Consider the following 18,237-nt stretch of genomic DNA (forward strand, 5'->3'; position numbering starts at 1 on the left):
TGATTTGTAAAATTTGGATGAAATTCGAAGCAACCTAACGTGTATGCTATGTTGTATGTGTAAAGTAAATATCTAACTGTCACTGGCTCATCTATTGTGAATCTCAATTCAATGAGTTACTATAGAGTACAAAATGAAATATAATGATTCATTAGCCCAGCGCATGATCCATACATAACCTCCAGAAAGCTCTCCACTGGTTGCAGTGGTTGATAGGGTGAGGGACGAGGCCGGTCCACTGCGTCCACACTGTAAGTATATTATGCTCGGGTTGCTCAGGAAGGACTCACTGGGGCATATCTCTTTGCTTTTGCTTTCGGCATGGTCCAGCCGGGTTTCCAGCAGTTGAAATGGCTGAAACCTCGTGTGTGAATATGACGGTAAATGACTGCACCCTCTCTTCCACCAGGTCTGCTGACTGAGCATGCACAGAGGGAAAAACCATCGTGGCGCACTGAATAACCACAGGTGGCCAATAAGTTTTATTTTTGATTAATTCCTTTCTGTAACAAAATCAAGAAGAATTTACACCAAGGCGTCTAAAATATACCACGGGATAGAATAATTCCAACCAATTACAACTCATTGACCGATTTAAAGGGAAACGGTATTAGCCAATATGCATCGTAGTCAGACAGGGGGGTGGGCGGAAATGAAAATACTACCGTTTTAAGTTGAACAACTTTTTAAATGTAGATTTGCCGTGATTGCCGTGGCCAAAATGGCGTGTATTACTTTATTTCAAACAAAACATCACAAAGGAAGTGTTGATGATAGCTGGCTTTCTTAATCATCGTTTGCAAGGAACGATTGTATACCTTCGTTCACCTGGTTGCAAATCTCAAATAGAGTCTTACAAAAGTATTTATTGATATGTTATTAAATTTTTACACATGTACAAGTCATGTACATTCTTCAAGAATCTTGAAAAAATCTGAACCAAATAATCTTACAAGAATCTTGTAACCCATGTACATGTTCATGTACACAGTAACGAATACGATCTTCACTAAGAATCTTTTAAAAAGAATCGTATCTGGATTTTTGACATGGACACTTACACTGTTGAAATATTTCAAAATCGTTTTTTTCTGAAAGCATGTACTCAGACAAAAGTGTCTAGTGTTGGCATTATAAAAATCTAAACGGACCATTATAGGTCACAGAACCCCAATATCCCCAATCCTCGAAGATCCAGAGTCAGTTGTATCCTCCTCCCCTTACTAACACTGGAATAAATCGATTGTATTTGCGGGGAGAGGCAGACAAATCTGATCCGCCCAAGGAAAACGGCTTCTACATCATTCCTTGAAACTCAGTCACTATTGAAAACAATCGCCGTATCTAAAACGTGCTCTTAATCATTGGCTGAAATTTCAAAAGCATGGGACGCATGTGCGGAATTTTTTGATATTACACGAATATTTTGATATTACACGACAATTTTTGTAAGCAGCAAGCATCTTCCCCGCCTTCGGCCCGGGATCGATAAAAAGTTGATAAATGCTCAGAAAAGAACAATATGACTTCTTGAGTAACTAAACAGCAGTTGATATTCACTGTGTTCATTTGAAATGTGGTTTTGAGACACGGATGGTACACATTTATCATCGAACGGCGGGTGTGTTGTGATATCAGTAAACAGCCGGCAATTCCGCTGGAAGCTTGTGTAGGCCAGTCAATCTAGCTCATTTTAGGGCTTGACCCACCACAAATTGCAAAAGAAACGATTCCACCTTTATTCATTCAGGAATAACCCCCTAAACACCATACTAAAAATCTCAATGAATCCAAATAGGGGAAAGGGGTCAAATATGCTAATTTATGCTCATTAGTAGCCAAATATAGGGAAACAATGACTTTTGTCCAAAATCATCCAAATTAGTCAATCAAGGTGTCTAATCATATGTTTTCAGTATCGAGGAAATCAATGAAACCATTCTTGACAAGAAAAAAAATGATGCATCAGAGAGTAAGACAAGGGTGTATATCAGAGACGTCCAGCAAGGTCTTAGTTAATACCTTCATGTTCACGACAAGCCTACGCTGAACAGACCTATCAAAGGTGAGCATCTGATGAAGACTGGCTAGTCCTCGCCCGCAAAAGAAGTCAGACAACCAGACATCTGGGATTTTTTGGCAGGAATCGTTTATTTAGTACGTAATGTGGTCTGTCTTACTCTCTGTAAATGGAAGTTTATCAGCCACGGACCCTACATTGCCCTATGTACAAAAATAGTGATCTACAGTTCCAAGACAAATATAATAATGTCAATCACAGGAGACGATTTCGGCCCCAAATCCCGCCCATTAGTACAAGAATAACCCAGATCGAGGCATGTGAAGTCGTATATCAAGTCCTCGACCACCCGTTTTGGCCAGAACCCAAATATAGATTTAATAAGAACTTCAACTAGCTACTGGTTAGATAGACTAGCACTTGGTTCTTGTTTTGAATATAGGGGGCTTTTTGTAATTTAGTTTGCTCTTATTCATTAACCGTTGAACTTATTGAATTACTTCTGCCTGAATTGTTTTATGACAAACCCATGCTAAAAATTCCCCGCAAACAAAATGTGTTAATCGGGCTAATTTGATGAAATTAAAGGCGACCGACTGCCCATCTACGTGATCAATTAACATTAGAAAAATAGAGAATATATATAAGTATTTGCATACGTTTGCCCTTTCACAAAAATTAAGTAGATCCCTAACTATAGCACAGTCTTTCATAAGCATCTAAAACCAGTACATTACAGCTCGTTGTTTAAGAATGTAAATCTCAAAAGGAAACGATGCAATAATAATCCCTACTCTTTCTTTCTGGCACTAATTTGGTTCACATTGCCGCTTTACCTAATCATACCATCAGGCTTGTGCTTGACATGAGACAACCTTAGTTTTAACATTATACAGTAACTTACGCAACTTATCTTTGAGAAGGTCTTCTGCTGTGGGACGTTTGGCTGGGTCGACGATGAAGGTCAGGGCGAGGAAAGCTTTCACATCACTAGGAACATCGTCAGCAATAGGAGGGGTATTACCCATCCCAATAGGAAATATTACCGCCCTAGGATCACACTCATTCCATGGACGTTTTCCCGTAGTCATTTCCAACACAACACATCCAGTGCTCCTATGGATGAGATATATAATATACTCGTATTATCAAGTGACTTCTTCCACTATACAATAACATCTATCATATCGCCATACCGCTAAAAGAGAGTTGTGTCCCTTTGCGATTAAATGAAATTTCTCGACACATCCCACAATGGTGTCTGTCACCAGTTAGAAGAAGTTAACGATGCTGATTTTCAGAGCCCATCTCAATTTTATCCACAAAATGTTGTGTTTTGTATTTGACCGCTAAACTATTACAGCCTACCCAAAATAGACATGCCATAATAGACATGCAAGAATTATGAGTGGCTGTTGAATTTGAGGGGCAAAGGAAATTGAAAAAGCAGTTAGGCAAAAATTCCTGTTGTCGCTACTTCTGGCAATCGCCACTATTTTCTGGTGCCTCATGTTAAAGTCATATATATCCACTGTAGCTAGATTTACGAGTTGCTCCTAGATTTCGCTGGATAGTTTTTCTATAAATAGAGTTTCGCCAAAAAACGCAAATCAGCGCATGATCTTGTTGATTTCATTAATGAACTCTGAATTTAGAAGCGAGTTGGCCATATGTTTATATGCTGTACTTTCGACCACGTGGCGGCAAAGCTAGATTGACGCCATTGTACATACTGTATTTCCATGTCATAGTTTAATTGAGGAGTTTCGAGGGGCGATATTTGCCTTATTGTTTACCCCATTTAATAATTAGACAAAAGATTCAGACAAATTCTTGTAACCCGCACCTGGTGTGATCAATTTAAACCACCACGTGCCGTGCTGACGGCCCAACAGCATTAAGTCTTTCTGTCCACCAATCACAAACGCAATATTCAGTACCTAACTTTAGCGTTTGCAACGCTTTCGAACGACGAACGACGAAGTTCTGTGGTGTTGATATCAAGTCCTACACTGGACGAATTTGATAACGCAACACTCGCTAATCGGCTTTCATACTTAATTAGTTGCAAGAAAAAACTCTTGAAAACTTTGGAAAAAGAACCATCATCAATGAACTACGCTCTTCTTACTTCGTCGCTGCTCTTCGTAATCGTTTCGAAACCTGCTTATAATTCGTGGTCGTCATGAACAGATCTCAGACGAGGAATAGCGAAATGTCACCCGGTCTCCACACGAAGGTCGTATGGGTCAATTCCATGTGCATCCAACAAGAAAACAATTTTTCATAGTATGATTTAACTCCAGATAAAAAAGAATACGAAACGCACATTAGATGGACTTTGATCACATGACAATATCAATTGCATAAAAGCAAACATAATCCATGCTTGATAATAGTCACGGTGATTTCTTTGGGGCGCACACACAGGTTGTGCATTAAACACAACTTTAATTTCATTCGGAAAATTAACACTATCAATTGAAAAGCTGCCGATTTGTATATCGGGTTATTCCGAAAAAAACCCTGCCCCCTTTGAATTTCAAAATAGGCGGACAAACAAAAATATGCCCAAATAATGTAATTGCAGACATCTCAAATGTCGCGTTCTAAAAATCTTGTGTTAATTTTAATCATAGTACGTAACTATGCATGCTGGTGCATATTCAGTATCAGAGAACGATCCAAAAAAATATAACAAAAACAAATGGGCGATGGCTCAACTGTCGTCAATAACAGGAATATGGCTACCGATATGGTTACAGAGAGATCGACCCGTTGACCATGGAAATTAGGTCAAGGTCAAAATCTTCAACCGATATGTTAGCTTGATCAGATGGCATATTCAAAGAACATACAGTTAATGCAGTTAACACTTGAAAGGTCAGTCACGTTGACCTATTTTTTTGTCAGCATTTAGAGATGCCTAATGATTATGTGTGAAAACCCTGAACTTGATAAAGTCGACAACAAATAATGACAAAACATGCCACCAGTGGTTGCATTTAAGAGAGTGGCCTCTGTTACCTAAGATAACATCAAGGTCAAAATGCTTCTAGAGCGCCGTGATTGGTTGGTTCAGATAAATTGATGACATGCATTATTTAAAGGTCACAAAGTGAAGATGTCTTGCTATATGAACCTTTCATATGATTTTATGTCTTTCGACCTACATAAACCAAAAAAGTAGGTCACACTGGCCAAAATCTTTCGTTACAGACAGAAGCCTCGTTCTGTAGTAAAGCCATGAAAAATCGAATGCTCAAAATAAGAAGGATTTTGTATGTTATTTGATATGTTATCAGGCTCAACGTTCATTAGATTGTTCGGCAGAAAAAGCATTAATTCATGACACCACAAGAACTACATTCTGACTGCACAGATAGCAGCCCTACTCGACGATGACCCGCGTGTACTGCGATCGACGCTGATTTTTTAATAAGAATTTCCAAGGAGGCCATTTATACCCCCGAAAAACCGGCACCAGAATTTGAATGTGACCCGACTGAGCTAAAATTATGCTATCTATGAAGCAATTGGATGGACTTTGATCTCTGTGACCTTTAAAGGGGGACTATGGGCAGGAGCAGAGGGGCTAATTTGGCCATCTTCAAGTGACTAATATTCACTGCAAGGGACCTGGGTCGTGTCAGATTCAGCACTTAACATATTCCTTGTATAAGCGTGAATCATTTCGACTTACTGTGAGATGTGAGAGACCCCTATTGGCGAATTTGTGTAACTTTATCTTGCCTGCCTAGCTGCTTCCTATATTATCCCTTTAAAGGCAGGTTAAGTCGAAAACCCACGTGATAAGTGATGTGCTATAATCGTATATACCAACAACAGCATTTGGTCGTTCTAACTATAACTCTTGGTTTACATGTAACATAACGGATTTTCTAGACGACAGCGTGATACCATAAAGTCGTCCATCCATCCCAACGGTTACGACGTGGGGAAGGACGACGAAAACTACAATTAGGACGGACGACGGACGCCACGGTATCGTTAGCTCCCCTCGGGTGAGCTATTTAACGAAATATATTTTTTAAAGTCTTACCATATATCAGTCTTGAGACCATATCCCTTTGTGTTTTCGTCGATGCGGTAACCAGTCGCTGCTTCCGGTGATAGGTAGTTATGTGTACCTGCGCCAGCCGTTGTTGCTCCATGGGACAAGAGACTGGTACTAAGCTCTTTGGCGATTCCAAAGTCCATCAATTTAATACGGTCGTTCGAGCCGAGAAGGATGTTGTGAGCTAAGGAAATAATAAGGTACTGCGATGATACAATCAGATGTCATAAAACATATCCGAATTTGTGATAGAAGGACTGGTTACTTTCAAGCATGGTACATATGGAGCCCCCATTCCCCTTTACGGAGGCAATTGAACGATTTCCGCCCATAAGTCCGAAGGTCCTCTCGTCCGAATGTCCACAATTCTGAAGGTCTATAAGTCCGAATGTCCAGAAGTCCGAAAACAAAATTTTGAAACTGATGATCTTTGGACTATTAAACCAGTGAAAAAAATCTTACATGTATTAAAAGTTCAATAGAAGTGCAAAATAATGCAAACGACGGCGACTGAAACTGTAGAAAAAAGTAACACAACACGTACCTAGGCTAGATATTGAAATGATACATGTATGTTTGTTATTTAATTATTCACTTGTTTGAACAAATCACAATTACTATCGCAGTAACCGAAATAAAAAATAAACGTTAACTATAAACTGTACGTGTGTTTCTAATCATGCATCAATGAATTACGCATATAGACATCTTATAGGGACAATTAATACTTGTCAATTGCGCATGGGTCCGCACATAAAATGGTTTGTTGGGGAACAGCGGCGCAAGAAAATAACACAAGAGATTTATGCGCACGCCAGGCGCAATGTGGTAGTATGAATTGACCCTTGGCTGACCTTGTGCACATATTTCCACATCCGTTTTCGGTGTGCCAAGAAATTTCAAAACCTCCCTGGTTAAAAAGAAAAAGAAAAAATCTATATGTGCGTAGCGGTTTTTCACGCAAACCAAGCGGACCGAAGGGAATTCCCTGGTCATCTCAAGTTGAACACCCTTTCATTGGTATTTTGCGCATCTAGCGGAACGTCATTACCGACTTTAGACAGCGAACTTTTTCACTGCATAGACAATTGCATTCCAGTACTGATCGATGTAACGTACACCATCGGCATTGTACTTGGCCTTCAGGCGCCTTATGTGAATCTCCAATCTAGCTGGGGGATCCTCACCGTTATAGGCGGCATCGGCTGCTGATTCCATGACGACCTGCTCGTCTTTCATCTTGCGAATGAAGTGCCAGAGGGTTGGATGCGCCCTTCCGCTCTTTTTGTTCCATTTATTGTGAAACCCCGGAAAAAAAAGGAAGAATATGAATTTTGTCTGTCCAGGTACATGGACTCAGGTTTCCTTCTCTTATCGTTCTCCTTTACAAGTTAAAAGACAACGTTTTACAATAATAATGCACGTATCTTCCATGTGATTATTTGTGCGTGTGTCGCTGTCTCGATTGAAGACGTTCCACAATGCTGGTGGGAAGTTTCCATCCGGATAGTTTCTTTCTACGTCGTCTAGGAAGTCTTGCAGAGCTGGAAAGCGGTTGATGAGGCGCCTGGTTGAATTTCTCTCGACCAACATCCGAATGTTCTGGGGGACAAGTGCCAGTGGTATGGGTCCTAATGCCATAACTTTCCGGCTACTCATCTTTAATCTCTCCATCCGACGGTACTGAACAGCCATCCAAGATTCTGTATTCTACGCCAAAGACCCTGGCATAAGTGGAAATAACATGCTTATAACTGTGCAATGCGAAATTCCGTTTCAAAGGCGAGAAGTAGACCGTTCTCGAAATCAGTAATAACCAACTGCGGGGCTAGACGGTGGTGTACCACCTCGCATACTTTCCGTCTTACGTGCTGGGAAGCAGTTGTCTGTTCTTGCCAATTGTCTTCCCCATTACAAAGCATCAAACCAATGGAAGCACCCAACCAATGGTACATTCCGTGAATGGTCACAAGTTGCGTGTACGGCTGTGGACAACTCTTAAATGTCCCATCTAAATAGATAGTGCGACATATCTGCAGCTTACGGCAATTACCATCGGTCGCATGAATCAGAATTCCCCACTTGTTGTCAATATGGCTCAAGAATCGTTCGCTGTTCAACGTCCTTCTCCATTCCTATTTCATGAAGACTTCATCGATATCATGTGGAACTGGTGGTACCATCTCTGACCTAATACGGAACAGCGACGTCCGTACTGCCTCGAATTCTGGAATTGCTCCTGGATCTTGAATGGTCATGATTGTCAACTTTTCATCATAAATGCGCTTGTTTGGCTTGGAAGGGTCATTCCTTACTACTTCTTATTAGGTCTTCTTCAGGATGATGTTGGCGTTCGGATTCCTAAAAAGATAAGTCCCTTTGTTGAAATGTCCAATTTAAAGGGGCAGTGATCGATTCAGTGGAGTTTGTTTACTGAACTATAGGGAGCTAGCGGTGGGTTGGTGAACAGAGGGCAATGCACGTGAACCAGATCAGGGTTGGAACAGCAAAATACCAGTCTAACACCTCGTTGCAATCATCCCTGGATGTGTGGCTCCCTACGCTGATAATTTCAGTGCACTTGATTGTGGAGGACTACAGTGCTCCTTTAACTTAAAGGCGGTATTACAGAGTTTCTCGCCCATTTAATATTCAAACAGGAGATTACAATTACGCCTAAATAAATCACTTACAAGTAATATTTCAATTTCAGGATTGGGTGTCTCTAAATCGAATGAGTTGGTTTGCAGTACCGTTCGATATGGGGCCCTCCAGCATCGCCTGTATCTTTTCCGTGGCATTCTTGTTACGATGGTAATGGAAATCATTGAAAATTATAACTTTAGAGCCCTTCCTCCGCCCTCTTGTCACGCACGCCATGCTAAAAAATGACTACCTGCACAGAAAATCGCGTGATGCTGGGTCAGTGTGATTTGCAGAATCGGATTTCCACGTAGGCTGTATTTGATGTTTCCGCGTAATATTGATGTTACATATAGACGGGTTACTAACAATAACATACATGCACACGCATTTAAAATGGGATTTCGGACTTTTGGACCTTCGGAGTTGTGGACCCTTTTTCATTACTTTCGGACTTATGGTCTTTCGAACTTATGAACCTTCGGAACTGTGGACCTTCGGCATTATGGGTCGTTTTCAAAGAAGATTTTTTCCTTTGTGGTCTTGTGGGCCTTCGGACCTGTGGACCTTCGGACTTATGGACAGTCGCCAATTGAACATTACTTTTTCAACCCTTGACGTTTCTATTTAGCACAAATCGCTCTTCTCTACTAACTTATCTATACAAGTAGGTCTTCGTTTGGGGTATTCAGAAAAAGAAAGTAAGATGTCATCACCCTCCCTGGATTCAGAGTAAAGTGGGGCAAATTGTGAAAATTGCTGCTAATTTCAGCGAAAAAACGCGTCATCTCATAAACTGCCACCTTGAAGCATAAAAATTGATCATTTGTACTTTTCGATTTGGATTTATCTCAAGACATACCCCAAAGATTGTTCCACTTCTACTATTGTTTGCTGACAAATTTTGGTGCCATGACAGTCAATATCGTTAGTGCATAATAGAATCCTTTTTTCCCCTGACATTCTCTTGAATATATACTCTAGAACATTTCTAACTTCTACACAGGCTACTCCGCATGAAAGCCGAATTCGATTGAGAAAATCAACTAAACCCCTTTAACACGAAAGTATTTAAGACAAAAAACTAAATAAAAGAACAATAAACAAGGCTGGCGCCGTTGAAAGTCACGTGGTCATTGTTTTACTGACGTTAATGAAACGGCCAAGGCCATTGTGCTCACCTGTTGACATGGTTGAGATATATACAACACTATTGTCAGCTTGTAATGGGCTTATATGTTAGTACTGCACACTAACCGATGGCACCAGCATATAAGAATCTATAAGTTATAGTACATGGGACCGATACCATATAAACTTGTCCCTAATCGTTCTACACATCAAAGCAAACGTAGGCATCGGAGTGTAGAAAGGCTACAAACGAGCCTAGATCAAGATACCGTAAGCTAGCGCCGATTCTCATGTTATTAGTTCAATTAGTTTCGTACAAGTTGATAGGGCCACTTTACGACCTATTGTTTATACCTTGGACACAATCAATTTCGGCGAAACACAACACGGCGACTGTTAAGGCATAACACTACCAAATTAGCCTATCACTTTCGGGATTAACAGCATTTTGGCGAAATTGTTTGCAAAACACACGGAAACGTCCAAAATAGCCCCAAATTTGGCCTTTTAAAATCAATGCCAACAAAACTGCTCAAAGTCTGTCAACGGCCACAATGTGAGACAAAACTATGTGTATCAAAGAACAAATAAAGCCTAACCTGGTAATAAATGATGCAACAATAAGCCCGTAAAAGCAGATCGCAGGTCGTTGACAGCTGGATTTCTGCACAAAAAATAGTAGCACTCAGTAGACCACGTGACTAATACACACTCAACAGAAAACGAAACTGTGCACCATGTAAGTTTGTGTATTTGCTGAAGAATCGGTCAAAACCTTCGATATATATTGTAGTCCAATATTTAAAACAATATTTCAGTGACAACCTTTAACCCTTTTTTTTCTTCAACTCTGATGAGGTATCAAAATTCATGTAATATTAGTCCAAAAAGAAAATCAAATGGAAACGTTATTTTATGTAAATGATCTTTCTTCCTTTGGCCTGTTGCCTTGGCTCGAAAAAATTGAATTTGAATGGCAGTTTTGCCATCACACATTGTCATTTTGATTAAATTTAATTGATCAATATGTCTGATAACACAAGTCACGCACTAAATGTACTGTTTTACACTCAGCAAATGCAACTTTGATCGGGAACCGTTTTAAACCGGAGAATGGAAATTGCGACAGTTTAAAGAGGAACACGCATTTATTACACATATTCGGATTCCTATATCAACAAAATTTGTTCAGCAAACAGCGGCGAGAACACCGGTGTAAAAGTAATGGACGTCCTAGGAATGCAGGACCCCATACAATAGCAGTGTATTGTCAACGAATGTGGTTAATGGTTTGGTTAGGGTTAGCTACATAATCTTCAACAAAGGAACTCGGCGACTCTATTCACTTTCACAAAAGGACCGGACTTCATTAGATTCCGGGGGGGGGGGACTTTTTCTTTTACACCGGTCTGATCTACGGAGATGTATATATCGATATGGAACAATCAATTTGATTGATGATGGCATTATAGCCCACAAAACATTTAGAAGCAAACATATTATTTTTAGGAGGTAGCCAGTCGAAAATGTCGAAAGGTTCTTTGCTCGAATCCTTAGCAGCAAGGTGAGTATTGAATAGGCCAGACAATAAGTTTAATTACAATGGAGTCATGGAGGGATCTGATCAAAAAGGGGGTAAAATCACCCAAAGAGCAATAAAACACGAAGTCAAAAGAATAACAAATAATCCACCACAACTACCGAAAGTATGCTGAATATATACACTGTTGGGCAAAATGGTTGTCACCCCTATAGAAAATTGTGAGTTTCAGGTTTATATCCATATTTCTCCACAATCATGGTCAGGTTTCTTTCATTCTTGGATTGAAATTGACATGAGTGACCTAATTCAATTTCGTCACAGGGTATGGCAGTCGTGTGATGTAATAAGACACTGTAAAAGGAGTGTTTCTGCTGACCATGTCCTTTCGGTCCTATGCCTAGTCCACAGCCGACTAGGTGTTCGTGCATTCTCCTGGTTAACCAACGCAATCCTATTGGATTTTCTTGACCAGCCAATGCAGAACTTGTCATGCCCGGCCCATACAGCCAAATTCAGCGAGGTGAGGCCATTGGAAGGTGGCCCAGCGGGCAAGGTCCTGGCGCCATCACCGAAGTGATGGGACTTTCGAAAAGGACGGTGCAAAGGTGGATTTCGAAGTGGCGACAGGACGGTAATGTTAACGTTGGGAGATCTACTGGTCGTCCTCGCATCTCTAATGAAAGAGACGACCGTCATCTCTTGCGTCGTTGCCGTGCAGATCGTAAGAAAACAACGACACAGCTGCACAATGACTGGCACAACCTGGATAATGTTGACGTTAGTCGAACAACGGTAAACCGTAGGCTGATTGCTGCCGGGTATCATGCAAGAAGTCAGGTAGTCTGTCCAAAATTGACAGATGCGGCAAAACGTCGACGGCTTCTGTGGGCGAGAGCGCATGCTGACGTGCCGGACGAAATGTGGCGCCACATCGTCTTTGGTGACGAGTCCCGTTTCTTGCTGTTCCGTGTTGATGGCAGGGTCAGAGTTCGTCCATTACCAGGCGAGCAGCTTCGGGAAGACTGTGTAGGCCTGCGTGTTCCATTTGGAGGTGGTTCAGTCCATATCTGGGGCGCCATTCATTATCATGGAAAAACTGCAGTCCGGGTCCTAGAGCAAAATGTAAACGATCTCCTCTACTTGGAGATCCTCCGAGATCACGTCCTGCCAGAAGCAAGGGCCCACTTCGGCAACAACTGGACACTAGCAGACGACAACGCCAGACCCCACAGTGCAGCAATAGTGAACAATTTCTTGCACGAACAAGACGTCAATCGTCTGGACTGGCCTCCTTACAGCCCGGATATGAACCCCATAGAGCACCTGTGGGACCATATCGGCAGAGAACTCGAAAATTTGGACCCTCAGCCTCAGAACCTTGCCGACTTTGGTGATGCAATTGTCCGTATTTGGGGCGAAATGTCCCGACGAATTGCAGCGCTCATTGCAGCCCGTGGGGGCAATACGCGATATAAGGTATGCAAGCAGGGCGAAATTACCCAATTGTGCAATTCCTATCAATTTGGACAATCAAATCTGGTCAGATGGAGAGAATAGAGTGAAACAATGACAAAGATGTTTTCCATAGTTTAGGTCCCTCCGTAGATAAAATGTCAATTAATAAGCAATTGATGGCAAACATGTGCTAGTTTGTGGTCCAAAAACACCCGCTAATACCATGTGTGTACAACTGCAAAGTTTCCAGTTGTACATGTTTACCATATCAAAATAAATTAAACATGGATATGAAATCATATCTGCCATCGCAGGGGTGACAACCATTTTTCCCAACAGTGTATAATCCGCGTTGTCTTCAATCTTATCATGTTGCGTGAATGACATCAACTCGTTTTGAATATTGCACTAATCGTTCCGGTGAAAATGCACATTGTTTATCTGTAGATTTAAGGCAGCTTGGATGTATATTTTTGGGGCAATGATTTGGGTTTTATTTCGAGCTATTGTACAGAGAGAGCACAACGTGACCTCCATGACTTCAAATGGTGGTTTTCTTTGGAATATAAGCCTGCATCGTGATTCATGCCGGTGTGAAAGCGGATAAAGTCCCCCTGGTAGCAAGGTCCGGAGGACCTTGTTCCCTAGCGAGTGGGGTCCTCCTGACCCCTGGGGATAATAGTCTTTACCAGACATCTACCCCTGGTCCTATATAGGGACATGCGGACTTTAGCCACTAGGGACATTGATCGCTTTTACAGCAGTAACAACGCATAAAGTCCCACGCATAGAATGTCCATTCCTTATATAAATAGTCGCGTAATGTGACATGGTCTTTAATTTTAGGAATAGGTAGGCTAAAAATCGGGTTATTTTCCGTCGGCTCTCATGGCGCAGTGGAACAGTGCCTGGTTCATGGCTGAGAGTCTTGTGGATCGAATGCGCCGTGGCGATTTTCTTTTTTAATTAATGTAATATAATACAATGGTTAGTATCTCAATACAATGATTGACTCTCTTTTTTTCAATTTCGTCATCTTAATAACAATTTTTATTGCGTAAGTACTATCAAAAGTGGCTATGAAATGCTCAGCCTAGCCAATGCTCTGCCATTCGAAATGGAGAGGACACGCGCAACACGGTCGAGAAACATCAGTTCTCCAGCGGAGGTTTTTCGTTATTTGTCGTTTTCAAAATACCCCGCTGAAGCAAATGCAAACCAGAAGCGAGTTCTTCGGCGTGTTGCCGCTAAAAACTACAAGGTAGGCATTTTACTTTATAGTGCATGTGATTGAGTTATCCAGGTTCTCCTTTTTAATGAATTAGATTTGGAAAAAATCGGAATATCAGCCAACAGAGTGGTTAAAATCTTCTGAGTTCAATCGTCCGGACCTTTAACTCTAGGAATAGGAGTCCTTTGGACCTTGATACCTAGGATTTAATGTCCCCGGATATTAAACACGGGATTCAATGTCCATCGGACTCTCGTAGCTAGGAATAGAAGTTCATTGGACACTTATCTCTAGTTATGAATGTGTCCGGACTGTGAACGCGGTTACTAATGTCCAATGGACTGTCCAACCTAAGGATAGGTGTCTCATGAGACATTAGTTGCTAGGTGTGGTAGTCTATGGGACAGTAATACCTAGGAATGGTGGTCTCTAAGACGTACACTTAACATTATTTCCAATATATCACATTATAATTGAGGGCCGTCTATATTATAATTAGAGTAAGTAGTGACGACTTCATGGAGTAAAACATGCTCAGTTACATGTGTCTGTTCATTGACGAATCGGATACCGTATATTATCTAGTCTTCCTATTTCAGCGTGACAAAGGAATACTCTGGTATCGGGTTGTTTCGAGGATCGGCGAACCAGTTGAAGACAATGCCTCGGGGAGAGATGATGCTGGGGATGCGGAGACTCACGATTATCAAGTAACTAGGCGAGCCAGTCCTCCCAGACGGCGTGATGTAAATCATTATCGAAATAAATCACTCAGTCAAATTGAAAATATGTTATTTTGTTCACTTCTTCTTTCTATATCACCCACAGAAAAAAGGGACTTTAACTTCTAAGGAATCAGTGTCCACATTGGACTTTAGTCCCTGTTCAGTGGACAATAAGTTGATTTTAAAGAAGAAAATTTGTCCAACTATGGCCAGGATAATTGCCTACCTTTACATGAAGCAGAAAATGCGAATTAGATGGGGAAATAACAATTCCAATTATTTCAATGTTTCAAACGGTGTTAAACAAGGAGGTATATTGTCACCTTTCCTTTTCTCAATATATCTGGACGAATTACTAATGAGGTCTATAGGTTCAGGTTTTGGATGTTATGTTGGCACCACTTTCGTGGGAGCTTTTGCTTATGCAGACGATATCATTTTATTATGTCCCACGAAATTCTCGCTGAACACACAATTACAAGTTGCTATATTATACTCAAATGATTATTGCATCAAATTCAATCCCGCGAAATGTCTGTTGTTATATTTCTGTCTGGAACCAGGTGGTGGAAATCTTATACCAATAGTTATCACTTTTCAGGGTATTCCTGTAACTGCTGAAGCTACTGCTCTCCATTTAGGAAACTTTATTGGACTGAGGGTAAATAATCAAGACATACATAAAACAGCATCAGATTTCAATAGGCGGGTAAATGTCCTCATATCAAAGTTTTATTTTTGCAATTTTGAAACGAAAATCAAACTTTTTTACTCATATTGCATGTCACTCTATGGTACAGTCCTGTGGGATTTAAATAATAAAGTAGTAGGCGTATTATACACAGCATGGAGAAAAGCGGTGTGGAAATTATGTAGACTTCACCCTCGGACCCATTGTGCCCTTTTGCCACTAATATTAGATACCTGTTCAATAAAAACATTGTTACAAAACAGATTTTTAAACTTTTATCGTAAGACTGTAAACAATTCCAATATCTATGTTAATCTTGCGAGTACGCTTTCTTTGAATGGCAGTGGCTCCTATGTATCAAATACTCTCTCACACTTGGCTAGTGAGTTAGATATACCCAGGAACCACGTTCCTCTAACTTTCAAGGTACCTTTAAAGGCTGAGTTTTATAGACTGCAGTAAACTGCTGCTGTTATCAGAGATTTTTTAATGTATAGAGACTAACTTTCGGGGATAGATATCGATAATATGAATGTAATTCTTGGGGTACTCTGTGCCGGGTAGCCCTGTGTAAATGTCTATGCCTTATATGTAGGGATTGGGAGGGTCTTTCATTTCTTTGTCATCACTTGTTGTACTTTTGTTGCACTTGCACTTTTGCACATTGTAATGTAATTTAATTTACATGAACAAAGATGATTATATCTATATCATAATACTATAAGGCGGCTCGATAAAGTGGGGGTAGTGTTTCGTCTAGAAATTTTGCACGTTTGCAGGTGATATGTTATCCTGATGCAACGTTATGTTTATTTTCGGAAATTTACTTCAGCGGAGCAGTAATGAGGGATTTTTAATCGGACATTGTCAATTCTCCTTACCACTCACAGAAGGCAAGTCATAGCTGTTTAGTTATGCAGGGGCTTAATCAATTACCTGCACTCCATGTGGGGTGGCTAACATTACCTGTTGAACAGCTGGCTGTAGGGCGGCTGTTATAAAACGCGGATTCCGCGGAAATCCTCGGAAAAATCACAAAGCCGCCAGTAAAAATACGCGCATAATATTGAATGATAATTATATTATACAAATAACAACATAAATCATAAATCGGAGGCAAGAACTACCAGTTATCTGCACATTTCATCGGTCAGATTTTAATCCTCTGGAGCGCCATTCATGCCATTCCGATCGACTCTTCCCTCTATTTTTCTTGGTGTTGATAAACTTTGCATGTTATCTTCGACACCACCGTGGTTCTTTCCCTAAGGCTGGGTTCACATAGAACTATACGGTATTCGGTATACTCTATTCGATATACGCTATTCGGTATTCGCTATACGCTATACGGGCACGGCGACACATAGGGTAGCATGCGTGCGGTATTCGGTCTTTTGGCGCCGATCAGATGGACAGTTCAGACGAAGAAGATTTGGCTCTTCTCCTCTTAGCCGAGGATGAAGCTGACCAGGCACAAAGACCAAAGAAAGAAAGGCAGAATGGGTGCGGCAGCACTCTAAGATGAGACCTCTGTTGGGGGAGTACCACAGGACATTTAAAAACCTCATGGATCATCCAGATGTTAATTAAAAGAATCATTTAGTTGATCAGTAATAAAAGATGTAATGAAGGCCTGTACTTAGAAATTGCAATAAAATGAGTAAAAATGAGTACTGTTGTTTCTAACTTATCCTATAGTATGCAATAAATCGTTTAATAATTGTGATAGATAACATTAAAATGCACTGGTCAATTCTGAACAGGGTGGTATACGCTTCACGAAAATCGAACGCGCACAATTCCCACTATACTATACTATACGCAGGTATACGACCTTTTCGAATAGTGCCCTCTTATGTGACCCGGTATTGTGAAATTTCCTTGTTCGATTTCAGGTACCCGCGTGCCCTGGCAAAACGTGCACCGAATACCCGAATAGTATAGTTCGATGTGAACCCAGCCTAACGGAACACATTGCGGGGCTGCTTTCAAGTGTGATTGATGCCCGGATTGATGTACGTTACGGTATATGCCTCCTTCAAATATAAGTCGATGACGAACTGAATTCTGGCCTACGAATTTTTTTAGGACAATCTCCTTGCAGCTCGAACCTAACCAACCATATGCGACTGCACATTGGAGTCTATTTTAAGCAATCACAAAAACTTACTTCGCGGCCCGTCTAGAGTATAAGTTTACTTCAAACTACAAGGTGCGTGTGATTTACGGCGCATACAGCGCACCATATAACGGGGATTCCCAAAGACCTTGTCACCAGGAGTACTTCATGCGCACAACAATGCACACTACTAATATGAAAAACTCTCACCTGTGGTTCAGGTAGCCACCCTGTAGCCAAGTTAGATTTTTCCGCGGATTTCCGCGGAATCCGCGTTTTATAACAGCCGGCTGTAGGGGGATGATTGGAACAGCCTGTACCTGTTGACCTGCTGAACTAAGGTTAATGTTATTTTCAATCCACGATTGCAGTTCACCTGATGTTCGAGATTTCGCGGGGAAAGAAATTGTAAACAAACATATGTGTGCAGTTCAAATGTAAACAAAAATGTATTTTTGGTACTCTCGGTTGCTGGACTTGGGTTTTCCCGCAGTAAGGAGCTGGGGTCAAATTGGTGGTCGATTGCTTATGGGTGCTGTGTTAGCCAGAGCTAGCCCTTGATTATGAAGGGATTTTTAAAATGAAGGTTACCATGGTCTGT

At 41.0% G+C, this 18,237-nt stretch overlaps 2 protein-coding genes across 7 annotated transcripts in view; one reads left to right on the top strand and one right to left on the bottom strand.

Annotated features, from left to right (window-relative positions):
• Positions 1 to 18,237, top strand: part of LOC135498884 (uncharacterized) — a 500,658-nt gene that overhangs the window by 431,927 nt on the left and 50,494 nt on the right. The gene's annotated exons all lie outside the window — the stretch shown is intronic.
• The window catches only part of LOC135498885 (uncharacterized), a 43,456-nt gene that overhangs the window by 2,767 nt on the left and 22,452 nt on the right, over positions 1 to 18,237 (bottom strand). For both annotated transcript variants that reach the window (XM_064789401.1, XM_064789400.1), the window contains exons 8-9: positions 6,084 to 6,282; positions 2,925 to 3,136 (exon numbers count right to left, since the gene is read on the bottom strand). In XM_064789401.1, the coding sequence (XP_064645471.1) occupies positions 2,925 to 3,136; positions 6,084 to 6,282 (411 nt within the window). The remainder of the gene's footprint in view (positions 1 to 2,924; positions 3,137 to 6,083; positions 6,283 to 18,237) is intronic.

This window comes from Lineus longissimus, chromosome 14 (genome assembly GCF_910592395.1).
Source record: "Lineus longissimus chromosome 14, tnLinLong1.2, whole genome shotgun sequence".
Lineage (NCBI taxonomy): Eukaryota > Metazoa > Nemertea > Pilidiophora > Heteronemertea > Lineidae > Lineus > Lineus longissimus.